Source organism: Salvelinus sp. IW2-2015, linkage group LG14 (assembly GCF_002910315.2).
Source record: "Salvelinus sp. IW2-2015 linkage group LG14, ASM291031v2, whole genome shotgun sequence".
Taxonomy (NCBI): domain Eukaryota; kingdom Metazoa; phylum Chordata; class Actinopteri; order Salmoniformes; family Salmonidae; genus Salvelinus; species Salvelinus sp. IW2-2015.
Window position 1 is genome coordinate 29,985,651 of NC_036854.1, and position 14,178 is coordinate 29,999,828.

General features: G+C 43.5%; 2 protein-coding genes across 2 annotated transcripts in view; both read right to left on the bottom strand.

Moving 5' to 3' along the window:
* Window positions 1–4,422, bottom strand: part of LOC111973513 (uncharacterized) — a 27,989-nt gene extending 23,567 nt beyond the window's left edge. Inside the window, exons 1-3 of the mRNA XM_024000900.2 lie at window positions 3,965–4,422; window positions 3,091–3,207; window positions 2,558–2,836 (exon numbers count right to left, since the gene is read on the bottom strand). Of these exons, the coding sequence (XP_023856668.1) occupies window positions 2,558–2,836; window positions 3,091–3,207; window positions 3,965–4,262 (694 nt within the window). The 5' untranslated portion in view covers window positions 4,263–4,422. The remainder of the gene's footprint in view (window positions 1–2,557; window positions 2,837–3,090; window positions 3,208–3,964) is intronic.
* Window positions 4,423–7,791: 3,369 nt separating this feature from the next.
* Window positions 7,792–13,609, bottom strand: LOC111973196 (brefeldin A-inhibited guanine nucleotide-exchange protein 1). The gene is made up of 6 exons (XM_024000474.2): window positions 13,601–13,609; window positions 13,335–13,468; window positions 9,125–9,359; window positions 8,292–8,391; window positions 8,047–8,186; window positions 7,792–7,947 (listed from the first exon to the last, which is right to left on the bottom strand). Exons 1-6 carry the CDS (start codon window positions 13,607–13,609, stop codon window positions 7,807–7,809), a joined length of 759 nt encoding a protein of 252 aa, XP_023856242.2. The 3' UTR covers window positions 7,792–7,806.
* Window positions 13,610–14,178: the final 569 nt, after the last annotated feature.

Genomic DNA, 14,178 nt, shown 5'->3' on the forward strand with positions numbered 1-14,178 from the left:
CCCATACATAGTATGAATCTATAACAGCTCTCTATAGCAGCCCATACACAGTATGAATCTAAACATCTCTCTATTAGCAGCCCCTACACAGTATGAATCTATAACATCTCTCTATAGTAGCCCCTACACAGTATGAATCTATAACAGCTCTCTATGTAGCCCCCTACACAGTATGAATCTAACAGCTCTCTATAGCAGGCCCCTACACAGTATGAATCTATAACAGCTCTCTATAGTAGCCCCTACACAGTATGAATCTATAACAGCTCTCTATAGCAGCCCCCTACACAGTATGAAGTTATAACATCTCTTCTTATAGTAGGCCCCTACACAGTATGAATCTATAACAGCTCTCTATAGTAGGCCCCTACACAGTATGAATCTATAACATCTCTCTATAGTAGGCCCTACACAGTATGAATCTATAACAGCTCTCTAAGTAGGCCCCTACACAGTATGAATCTATAACATCTCTCTATAGCAGCCCCCTACACAGTATGAATCTATAACATCTCTCTATAGCAGCCCCTACACAGTATGAATCTATAACAGCTCTCTATAGTAGGCCCATACACAGTATGAATCTATAACATCTCTCTATAGCAGCCCCCTACACAGTATGAATCTATAACATCTCTCTATAGTAGGCCCCTACACAGTATGAATCTATAACATCTCTCTATAGCAGCCCCTACACAGTATGAAATCTATAACAGCTCTCTATAGCAGCCCCTACACAGTATGAATCTATAACATCTCTCTATAGTAGGCCCCACACAGTATGAATCTATAACATCTCTCTATAGTAGCCCCTACACAGTATGAATCTATAACATTTCTCTATAGCAGCCCCCTACACAGTATGAATCTATAACATCTCTCTATAGCAGCCCCTACACAGTATGAATCTATAACAGCTCTCTATAGCAGCCCCTACACAGTATGAATCTATACAATCTCTCTATAGCAGCCCCCTACACAGTATGAATCTATAACAGCTCTCTATAGTAGGCCCCTACACAGTATGAATCTATAACATCTCTCTATAGCAGCCCCTACACAGTATGAATCTATAACATCTCCTATAGTAGCCCTACACAGTATGAATCTATAACAGCTCTCTATAGTAGGCCCCTACACAGTATGAATATATAACAGCTCTCTATAGTAGGCCCTACACAGTATGAATCTATAACAGCTCTCTATAGCAGCCCCTACACAGTATGCATCTATAACATCTCTCTATAGTAGGCCCATACACAGTATGAATCTATAACATCTCTCTATAGTAGGCCCCTACACAGTATGAATCTATAACATCTCTCTATAGCAGCCCCCTACACAGTATGAATCTATAACAATCTCTCTATAGCAGCCCTACACAGTATGAATCTATAACAGCTCTCTATAGCAGGCCCCACACAGTATGAATCTATAACAGCTCTCTATAGCAGGCCCCTACACAGTATGAATCTATACAGCTCTCTATAGCAGCCCCTACACAGTATGAATCTATAACAGCTCTCTATAGTAGGCCCCAACACAGTAGAATCCAGGTGCGTTGTAGGTGTAGTACAAAAATAATGTTAAAAGAAGTGAAAAACTGAGCCACCAGATGATGTAAGCATGATTCAGAGAAAGACACAGGTCAGGAATGGAAGCAAATCCAGTATGACACTTTTACACAACTACCAATATGATTGTGAATGACACATCTTCTCTAACACCAGCCTATAGTCATTTCCCCCAATTCATACACTCATACACACAACATAAAACATGGGGCATTATCAGATTATAACGTAACAGAATTTGTTCTCAACCCCTTTCCTGGCCAAATAAAAGGTTCAATCAGAGAGGACATTAGTCTAGAGTCGTGTACTAACAGATCCAAATCAGATGTGTTCAGAATGCAGATCACTGTCCCACTCCAGGTAGGAGTGAGAGTCCTCCAATCAGATGTGTTCAGAATGTAGATCACTGTCCCACTCCAGGTAGGAGTGAGAGTCCTCCAATCAGATGTGTTCAGAATGCAGATCACGTTCCCACTACCAGGTAGGAGTGAGAGTCTCCAATCAGATGTGTTCAGAATGCAGATCACTGACCACTCCAGGTAGAGTGAGAGTCCTCCAATCAGATGTGTTCAGAATGCAGATCACTGTACCACTCCAGGTAGGAGTGAGAGTCCTCCAATCAGATGTGTTCAGAATGGAGATCACTGTACCACTCCAGGTAGGAGTGAGAGTCCTCCAAAATCAGATGTGTTCAGAATGCAGTCTGATTCAGAGTGGTTGGGTTAAATGCGGAAGACACATTTTAGTTGAATGCATTCAGTTGTACAACTGACTAGGTATCCCTCTTTCCCTTTATGACTGCAGCAGCAGAGGGATTGAATAACCCTCAGCTCTTTAATTCCTCATGTTACCAATGACTTCCATGTTCCTTCTTACAAATTGATAAACCCTTTAAATGCAACAAAAAATGTTTTTATCGGACTGGGTATTTAAACAGTTTTATTTGTCTGTTAAAACAGACACCCATGCTAGCACAAAACCACTTTGTAGAGTAAAGTGTGTTGCCGTGGTGACAGGCAGGTCAATCCCTCTCACCTGTGTATCATTGGAGCAGACAGACAGCCTGTCGTCGGGCAGCGACGGGGTGAAGCTGGCAGAGATGGGCGTGCCGGGGATTCCGTTGGCATGGACATTCTCGCTGTCGCTGCCCAGCGCCCCCTCGTCTTCCGCCACCTCTGTGACCTCTGTTACCTTTGTGATGACCTCAGCGGGTTCCATAATCTCTGTGGGCTGCTTGGTCTCGCCAGCGGGCTCCTTGGCATCTGAACACAGATGAGCAGGGTTCAGGCAGTACCCTTTGGAGTGGTTTAGTATGCAAGGGTCAAAATAGCACTGAGACACACAACTCTCTCTCTCTTTCTAGATAGGACAAACAAGTAAACACACAGTAATGCCTAAACTCTCCAGACTTCTCATTCTAAAATGATTTTGTATCAGAATTCCATGTTCCGGTAAAAGTCCATTGTTGACTTAACTGACCGCAGACACAAATGTGATTTCAGATGCATAGACTTACCTCCAACGATGGTGTTGACGACTTCCTGTAGGATGCTCTGGACAATCTCCTGGGCTTTCTCCTCATAGTTAGGCTCCTCCTCCTCTACTGCTGTCTCTTGGTCACGCTGAGCAGCACCTTGAACACAACACAAGTAAAACTTTAGTCAAAGTCCATTTAAAAGAACCTGAATACACTTAAAAAATGTAAGATGGGAAACAGTGAATTGACAGATTGAGTAAAGAAAGTGTTTTCTCTGAGTGAGACTGAGCATTTAGCCTTTGATACTGTAATTGTCAATGTTGACAAGATAAACAGTAGTCACTGGTATCAGCTACCACATCTTCCCTGAAGAAAATGTGCGTGGATGTGTGTTTGTGTTGAAAGCAGTGAGTAATTTGGAAACAAAATGATTATTGAATCCTTGGATGCATCTTTTTCTCACTCTCAATCTCTTTTCTATGGCTTCTCTCATTCAGTCACTAATGAAAGCACTTATGGGCTGTCAGAAATGTTTCTGTAAACGAGTGCATTACCACCTAAAGAGAAAGCTGTCTCATCAAATGCTTATTTAACACAGACAAAATATTTTGTCCCAGAGTTCTGCCAATATTGAGTACATGAAAATGTCAAGGTTGAGGCTTTGTTACTGTCTAAAGCAGCCAAGGTACTAGCCTAACACAATAGCCCTGGAAATGTCTTTCCTCAAACACACGGCAAAGTACTGAGCGAGAGTGAAATTCTTTGTCTGTTTGACCTTGAACATGACTGCCTATATGACTGCCTATATTTGTGAGTCTGAGTGTGTGTGACACACTGTGTCCCTGTCTGTCTGTCTGTCCTAAGGTGAAACTCACACTGTGTCCCTGTCTGTCTGTCCTAAGGTGAAACTCACACTGTGCTGCTGCTGCCTCTGTCTGATGGTTCTCTGCTGTGCTGAACTCAGAGCCGTTTTCTGGGTCTGGCCTCTCATACACCATCACATGTTCCCCCTGCTCCTCCTCCGTGGCCCCCTGGGTTGGGGTAGGAGTGGTGGGGGTGGAGGTGGGCGTGGGTGTAGAGGGGGTGGTGGGGCCGTTGGCCTCTCGGGGAGGGCCCTTGGCTGGGAGGTAGATGTGCTGCTGGAGCTGGGGTGAGTCCGGTTCCTGTTCCTGGGTGACTTGGGAGTGCTGCCGGGGCCTCTCCCTTTCCATCTGCTTGGCCTCCTGGAGCTACGGAGGGGGTAGAGGGGAGGAGGGGTACAGACGGGCAGACCCACACACAGACAGCCAGACCCAGGCCAACCCAGCGTAGCCACATACAACCAAACACACACAGACAAAGCCAAATGCACGCACACACACACACACGTACACGCACAGAGAAATGTGTTAACACAATGTACACAAACTCATTATATCAATTCCCTCTCAAAGATTCCCTAAGGGGTTTCCACCCCAATGCCAAGCAGCAACACTTCCCGATGTCAGATCAGGAAGCAACACACGGCAGCTTTGGAATCCCAGCTTTCCAGGCAGAGACATCAGAACATAAATTCAGCATGGCTCTTAACATCAGGTCTGTCTAACATGTGTTTATGAATGACATGCTGTCAAAACAAGTACAAGGCAGAGCAGCTCACATGCTTATATAAACTGGGTTAATGCAGTGCAGAACAGGAGACATAGTATTTCTGGTCTAAAATACTGCATGTTCTCCTGGTTGATGTGTCACTGATGTTGATGTGTATTGATGTGGAGATGTTGATTTACATCGAGAGACAGCTGTCTGAATTATAAATGTCTTCATATTATTCCTCCACAGCCCCAAAGTAATCTCGAGATGTTTTTTATTTTTATGTGGATATGAAGCTATAAATATACACATCATAAACATTTGTTACAGTACACAATGGAAAACTTTATAATATTTTATTATTTCAGTCAAGCTATAGCAGCCCACTGCATAGTATGAAGTTATAACATCTCTCTATAGTAGGCCCCTACACAGTATGAATCTATAACATCTCTCTATAGTAGCAATGGAGAGACTCTGTTAGGGACCTGAGAGGAGATGTCTATGAATCATGTTGGAATCAACCCAGCAGACTGGAAGACAGCATCTGATTCAGAGGAATGAGAGGAGATAGTCTATGAATATGTTGGAATCAACCCAGCAGACTAGAAGCAAGACAAATCTGATTATGAGGAACTGAGGAGGGAAAAAAAGACATAGTCTATGATTCATGTTGGAATCAACCCCAGAAGACTAAAGACAGACAATCTGATTCAGAGGAATGAGAGGAGATAGTCTATGAATCATGTTGGAATCAACCCAGCAGACTGGAAGAAGACAATCCTGATTCAGAGGAACTGAGAGGAGAAGTCTATGAATCATGTTGGAATCAAAGCAGACCTAGAAAGACAGACAATCTGATTCAGAGGAACTGAGAGGAGATAATCTATGATCATGTTGGATAACACGCAGCAGACTGGAAGACAGACAATCTGATTCAGAGGAACTGAGAGGAGATAGTCTATGAATCATGTTGGAATCAACCCAGCAGAACTGGAAGAGACAGACTCCTGATTCAGAGGAAATGAGAAGGAAGATAATCTATGAATCATGTTGGAATCAACCAGCAGACTGAAGACAGACAATCTGATTCAGAGGAACTGAGAGGAGATAGTCTATGAATCATGTTGGATAAACCAGCAGACTGGAAGACAGACATCTGATACGAGGAACGAGAGAGAATAGTCTATGAATCATGTTGGAAATCACCCGCAGACTGAGACAGCACATCTGATTCAGAGTTAACGAACTTGAGAGGAGATAATTAGAATCATAGTGCGAAATCAAACAGCAGACTAGAAGACAGACAAGCTGATTCAGCAGGAACTGAGAGGAATAGGTCTATGAATATGTTGGAAATCAACTCCTCACACAGCAGATAGACAAACAGAAAATCTGATATCAGAGGATGAGGGAAACGTCTAGTGATCATGTATGGAAATCCAAACCCAGCAGATGGAAGACAGCAATACCCTATTTCAGAGGAACTGAGAGGAAGCTATGAATATGATTGGAATCAAACCCCAAGCGAACTGAGACACAGAACTCAGATTCAGGGAACTGAGAGGAGATAGTCTATGAATCATGTTGGAATCAAGCGCAGACTGGAAAGACAGACACTCTGATTCAGAGGAAGTGAGGAGGAGAATAGTCTAAATGAAGCTTATCGATGGAATCAACCCCGCAGACTGGGAGAAGAACTCTGATTCAGAGGAACTGAGGAGACTAATTATCATATATCATAGGTTGGATAACCCCAAGCAGGACTAGAAGAAGACAATTGGATTCAGAGGAACTGAGAGGAGATAGTCTATGATATGTTGAATCAACCCAGCAGACTGGAAGACAGCAATCTGATTCAGAGGAACTGAGAAGGAGATAGTCTATGAATCATGTTGGAATCAACCCAGCAGACTGGAAGAAAAGACACTCTGATTAGAGGAATGAGAAGGAGATAATCTAGTGAATCAAATGTGGTACCCATTTCAAAACCGAAAAGACTTAGAAAGAAGAAAGACTAAATGAGTTGGCACTAGCTGTATGGTGACTTCAGCATGGTCACTAAATGAGTTGGCACTAGCTGTATGGTGACTTCAGCATGGTCACTAAATAAGTTGGCACTAGCTGTATGGTGACTTTGGCATGGTGACTAACCCTAACCCCTGTAGCAGTAGTGCTGTTTGTTAGTTCAGCTGCCTTCCGTGCCTTGGTAGAGCTCTCTGAGTGCCAGACGGTAGCCTGAGGCTAGCCTTGTAGATCCTCTCTAGGGGGATATGTGGGGATATCTGGCACCCCTCTCAGAGCCTCTACTTCCCTGCCTCTGTCCTTGCCTTCGTTAAAGCTCTCTTTCCCTCCCTTCATTAGAGCCCTCCTTTCCTACTTGGTTAAAGCATCTAACAGGAATGATTCCTCTCAGCTCATTCTGAAGCAAGCCAGGGGTCTTATCCAGGAGCACTGACAGAGGGTCTGTCTGTCGCACCATGGCTTTTCCTCATCAGCCGGTTCCGGGTATTGAGTTAGCCTGCCCTGCCCTGGTGTATTAGCCTGCCTGTATTATATTAGCCTTTCATTGCTGCTGAGGGAGAGCCTGTCCTGTCAGGGTCTGACTGGGCTAGCCACACTGATGGATGCTAGCCATCGATCTCTTTCTCAGGGTCTGTGCTTGCCATAATGATGAACGCTAGCCTTCTCAGGGTCTGTACAATCTGTAGGCTACTGATGAATGCTAATGGCTAGTCTTCTGTCTCAGGGAATATGCTATAGCTGTATTGATGAATACCACTCTTCCCTCTAACCCCAGTTAACCCCAGTGATGAACGGTAGCCTCAGGCAGGTTTGACTGAGAGTAAAGCCTTGGCATAGCTTGGCCGTCTTCCCTTTGCTCATAGTTTTACCATTCTACAGGAAAAGGTAGATATGCACAATATGCCCCCGTGCATCAGCGACCATTGCTGATATGGAGAATTGAAGTTCTAGGATGTGGGAGGTCAGAGATCATGATGTAAGTGGAATATATCAAATCCACTCCAAATATTGGAGGTTTGGACTCCAACTGTGCATCCAAACCCTTTGATCCTCCTGGTAACCACAAAGGAGCAGGCAGAACGGTGCACTTGAAGAATGGCTAAACAGTTTTCCTCAGGATCTAAATCCAACCCAGTGGCACACCTGTCCCCACCAGCCTCAGGGTAACTGTAGTTTGGTCAGTCTCTTACCAAGGCTGGTCTGGGAGTTGGGGTTGACATACTGGTCCTTACTCCACTCTACCATACACTTCAAGATGGACACCAGACACTCCAGGCCTTTCTTCCTCAGGGTCAACTCCTGGTGGGAACAGAGAAATGTTACATCATCTTTAGAGCAATATACATGTACCAAATACACAAAGAAATACACTTTTGTAAGGCCATTGGTCAGTCTTACTTGGATTGGTGTTGTGCCGAGCTCGTGGCCTGCCCGGCCCTGTGCGATCTTCGACAGGTCATTCACCAGCCTCTCAAAGATATTAGCAGCATTCAAGTCACAATCATAATTCACATAGATATCTACCACACCCTGGGCATCTGAGGGAGGAGACATGAGGGACAGTTGGTACCTGACTTGTAATTGACGTTGATGCGCTGTACCACAGATAGCATTTCAAATTGACACCACACACACGCACTCACCTGCACATATTCTGGTGAGGGTCTGTATGACCATCCATTTATGGTCGTAGGAGCTTGTGGACGTCTCCAGAATGTACAGGAAAATCTCCTTGAAGAACACCTGCGCAGCGAAACAAACCGTGACAGTTAAAGATGAGGACACAAAGAGGCAGAGATGAGAAAAGCTTCATGAATCTTCATTTACAGAACTATCCACTGTAACAAAGCCATAAACACATACATCTCACTGCAGGCTGACCGCTCAACTATGAAATCATAACATCTCAACCAACAACATCTGTCTCCAGAAAATACTATGATTTCCTTCATGGCCACAAACAGTCGCAGGTAGATTAAGTCATCAACTTCAGCATGAGGAACTATTACAACCAGACCACTGTGGAAGTGGACTACAAATCAGAAGCAACAGCTAACAGGTAATACTGAAACTCAATCGCACTGAGACAAAACTACATTACTGTGCCCTGTGATAAACTTCATCTCCCATGAATCACCTGTGTCAGGTGCCTGCTGTATTAAGAGCTGTGAGGTTTACAACATTGGGAGAGGGAACAGGAGAGATTGGCATTTGGGGATAGGACAGCTATTCAGCGACAGAACAGAACAGTGTCTCGACCTGCATGTTGATGGGTTTTCAAGTAGGACAAGAAAGGAGGAATATTAGATGGAATATGAAGAGTAATAAATGGTTTGTGACTTTGGGGAGGAAGAGAAATACTATTTGGACTAATAGCTGGTCAGGTAGCTCAGTTAGTTTTTTTGTTCCAGAAAGTGGACTAAATCAGCAGCTTAATATTTTGCCACAGAGGAACAACCAAAATGTAGGTAGCTACCTCAATCTGCATCTTCAGGTGGGTCTTGAAGTGGGAGAGGAGGGTGAGGAAGATGGAGAGCGAGAGCGAGAAGACCTCTGGGATGGAGGAGACGCCGTTCTTAGACAGCGCCACACACAGGTACTGCTTGATGGCGTTGATGAACATCTCGTTGGTCTTGAAGACGGGCCCAGCGTTCTGCAGGATGGACAGCAGCAGCTGAAGGGACAGCACCTTGGAGCGCAGCTCGTGGGACCTGGCAGGAGACCGAAAGAGGCATTGATTCAGACTTCTAACATTTAAGTGCAACAGGAATAAGAATTCTTTATATGTTCAGTAGCCAAACGTTGTCAAACGTTGTAGATGGAAATGCCATGAATAGAGCCCATGTGACTCCTTATTCTAAATGTCAGAGATGTTTGTTCCAGCATATTTATATCTGAACGTTCCAAAACGTTCTGCCTGCTGAATTTTCCCTTGATTTATACCATATGCCATCAATCAGCTTAATATGCACATAAAGTGACCCCTGATAATGTATCTATTATGTGGGGATGAAGACAGAGATCAGGGGTGGACTAGGACCAAAAATGGCCCAGGCATTTCTAACACACCGGACAATTATTTTTTCTTGAGGCCCCTACACTGGCCCATTTTTTCCCCTTGAGGATCCCATTATTAGCCAGATAATTATCATTTTGCACAACAAAGAAAACAACAAGTTATTCAGGCCCTTAGGCCAAAATGCCAGATGGCCAGCCCACCCCTGACAGAGATGCATCAATAACAGGTGCTCTGTGAGACACCATCTGATTCATCAGTTATTAGCAGCACTTCCTGGTTGACCCACAACTGACTGAGGATCCTAATGGTCTGGTGGCAGTCAGGGGATCTGGGGATGTCCAGCTAATGTCCGCCTAATGTCCGCCTCTATACTAAGAGCCTGACCTAGCTAGATGAGCTGGAGCTGTTTTCCTTTTTCCAATAACATTTCCAATAATAGATCTGCACATACAAACACCATATGTTACAGCATAGAGAGGGCATATTTCCGTAATAGATCATTATAGTTAGATAATTATATTGTCCATTTCCCCTTTCCATAAGTCCGACCCGTATTTCTAAACAGCTGTATGATGGAGAAGTAGGAACCCAAAATATGTATTTTGTTGTCTTCTTATTTGCAGTGACTGGCTTCCTATCTGTAATGCTCCCAAGCACTCCTCCACAGACAGACTGATATTAATGTAGCATACAGAAATATAGTGCATTCGGAAAGTATTCAGACCCCTTGACTTTTTCCACATGTTGTTACTTTACAGCCTTATTCTAAAATGGATTAAATAAAAAAAATGTCCCTCTCAATCTACACACAATACCCCATAATGATGTCACAATACCCCATAATGATGTCACAATACCCCATAATGTCATCACAATACCCCATAATGACATCACAATACTCCATAATGACATTACAATACCCCATAATGACATTACAATACCCCATAATGACATCACAATACCCCATAATGTCATCACAATACCCCATAATGACATTACAATACCCCATAATGACAAAGCGAAAACAGGCTATTAGAAATGTTTGCAAATTTAAAAAAAGAAATACCTTATTTACATTAGTATTCAGACCCTTTGCTATGAGACTTGAAATTGAGCTCAGGTGCATCCTGTTTCCATTGATCATCTTTCAGATGTTTCTACAACTTGATTGGAGTCCACTTGTGGTAAATTATTTGATTGGACATGATTTGGAAAGGCACACACCTGTCTATATAAGGACCCACAGTTGACAGTGCATGTCAGAGCAAAAACCAAGCAATGAGATCAAAGGAATTGTCTGTAGAGCTCCAAGACAGGATTGTGTCGAGGCACAGATCTGGGTGAGGGTACTAAAACATTTCTGCAGCATTGAAGGTCCCCAAGAACACAGTGTCCTCCATCATTCTTAAATGGAAGAAGTTTGGAACCACCAAGACTCTTCTTAGAGCCGGCCGCCCGGCCAAACTGAGAAATCGGGGGAGAAGGCCTTGGTCAGGGAACCCGATGGTCACTCTGACAGAACTCCAGAGTTCTTCTGTAGAGATGGGAGAACCTTCCAGAAGGATAACCAACTCTGCACCACTCAACCAAATCAGGCCTTTATGGTAGAGAAGGCCAGACGGAAGCCACTCCTCAGTAAAAGGCACATGACAGCCCACTTGGAGTTTGCCAAAAGGCACCTAAAGACTCTCAGACCATGAGAAACAAGATTCAACTCTTTGGCCTGAATGCCAAGTGTCACGTCTGGCGGAGAACTGGCAGCATCCCTACAGTGAAGCATGGGTGGCAGCATCATGCTGTGGGGATGTTTTTCAGTGGCAGGGACTGGAAAACTAGTCAGGATCGAAGGAAAGATGAACAGAGCAAAGTACAGAGAGATCCTTGAAGAAAACCTGCTCCACAGCGCTCAGGACCTCAGACCGGGGTAAAGGTTCACCTTCCAACAGGACAACGATCCTAAGCACACAGCCAAGACAACGCAGAAGTGGGTTCGGGACAAGTCTCTGAATGTCCTTGAGTGGCCCAGCTAGAGCCCGGACTTGAACCCGATTGAACATCTCTGGAGAGACCTGAAAATAGCTGTGCAGCAACGCTCCCCATCCAACCTGACAGAGCTTGAGAGGATCTGCAGTGAAGAATGGGAGAAACTCCCCAAATACAGGTGTGCCAAGCTTGTAGCGTCATACCCAAGAAGACGTGAGGCTGTAATCGCTGCCAAAGGTGCTTCAACAAAGTACTGAGTAAAGGGTCTGAATACTTATGTGAAATTGAAGTTTTTTTATAATAAAAAAAATAATACATTTTCTAAAATGTATAAAACCTGTTTTTGCTTTGTCATTATGGGGTATTGTGTGCAGATTGATGAATAAAAAAAACGATGTAATACATTTTAGAATAAGGCTGTAACGTAACAAAATGGAAAAAGTCAAGGGTCCTTCAGCGCAGGGGAAACCTGACCACTTGATCATTTCAGCTTGGCCCGGAAAAGGCTGGCTGGGTACATTTTCAGTACTATAACAAATCAACAATGTGAACCATAGAAAATCAAAAGGAACAAAACATACCTGAGCCATGAACAACAAGACAAATTACCTTGGGCATGTTTTCAATGTATATATGCAAAACATAAATCCTATGTGTGGTGTTCATAGTCAGTGGGTTGAACTGAACATGCCATGCAGCCTTGGAGTATGATAACTTGACCATTTGACTGTTGAGGACTGTCGATGTGTGCTTCCTTAAAGCCAATTTGAGGTGACTAAAAAACAAGGTAATATGCCAAACTTGAATCTTTTATTAACAAATTACAACAGCAAGATTCAATACTGATTTGTAATCCCTAAAAAGACATGTTCAAAGCATCTGTTGTAAGTTATACAGCTATAAAGCAGGTCTCCTGTGTGTCGTCCGGGTATCACCAGGGCCAGTCATGGAGTAAATCTCTCTGTGGGTGAAAAGGCTTTCTGTCTTACAGACACTGAGCCCTTCCTCTGGTGGCACGGCCATCCTCCCTGTCACCCCTGACAAAGGCCTGTGATAAACAGGGTTCCATTCCACCATTGTTCTTAGACAGTGTTCTTAGACAGAATTCTGACAACACTATAGGAACACTGGGCCAGAACTGTCACTAGCCAATGCGGATAGAGTGTTAGGCCACATGGGCCATTGGGAGAATGATGGAGATGGGAGACTGAGACAGTCAGAATTGAGTTACCATACAGAAACCAGATTCAGGAAATCTTGTTATGTAAAAACTGCTATCAGATCCAGCAAATCAGATGCTTCTTTGGCTGTAACGGGCTAGGAAATACATACAGAAGAACACCGAAATGTAATCTCCCTTGTATTGGATCAAAGCAAAATCTGATTAGATATTTTTTCCCTTGTAATTTCCTGTTCTACAGAGGGAGAAAAAAACAGGGAGCACAGGAAGCGATACAGAACCAATAATCAGCTAAGTGATGCTTCATCCAAACACACACCAACCATCACAACACTAATAACTAATAACTAGGCTACCCTCCACAAGACATGATTCAACTAAGGAACACACACCAAAAATAAACCTGTAATAGCCTATTTACTAGGGTAATACATCTACTGATCCTCTATTCAATTCTCTAAAACCAAGCAATAATAAGCTTCCTGATACAGGAACTCAACTTACTTTGGGTCTGGCGGTCCATCTGACAGAGGCTTCATGGACAGCTTGCAGAGCGATCTAAACACTAGGAAGGCATCCTTCTGGAGAATATGGGAGAACTTAGCACCTGGTACTGGGCCTGTGGTCGCCCCTGACTCCTAACGCAGAAACACAAACAGATGGTCTACATCAAAAAAGTTGAATCAAGAGTCAATTATCATCAAATATGAATTCCCCATTTGACAAAAAGAGTGTGAAATAAATGCTTCCAATTAATGTATCTGTTCAACCTTGATCATGTAAGACTGTAATCGTACACTCTTAGAAAAAAAGGGTTCGTTGTCCCCATAGGAGAACCCTTTTTGGTTCCAGGTAGAACCCTTTTTGGTTCCAGGTAGAACCCTCTGTGGAAAGGGTTCTACATTGAAATCAAAATGGTACTACCTGGAAACAAAAGGGTTATACCTGGAACCAAAAACTGTTCTTCAAAGGGTTCTCCTATGGGGACAGCCGAAGAACCCTTTTTGGTTCTAGAGTGTAGATAATTACAGTGCTCAAATATCGCTATATGTTCCTGAGTTCAGTTCCTGAGGAACTGAGAGGAGATAGTCTATGAATCATGTTGGAATCAACCCCAGCAGACTCATGGAAGGGAGTTGATAGATAAACTGGAAGAGAGAGTGTTGACATGGAGGAGAGTAGTGTGATATAAATGAGGTGAGTGTTGTATAAACATGGAGGGAGGTGTTATAAGATGGTTTTAACATGGAGGAGTGTGGTATAAACATGGAGGGTGGTTGTAACATAAAGTGTGGTATGATGAATGGTAACATGGAGGGAGTGGTATTGTATAACATGGAGGGAGATA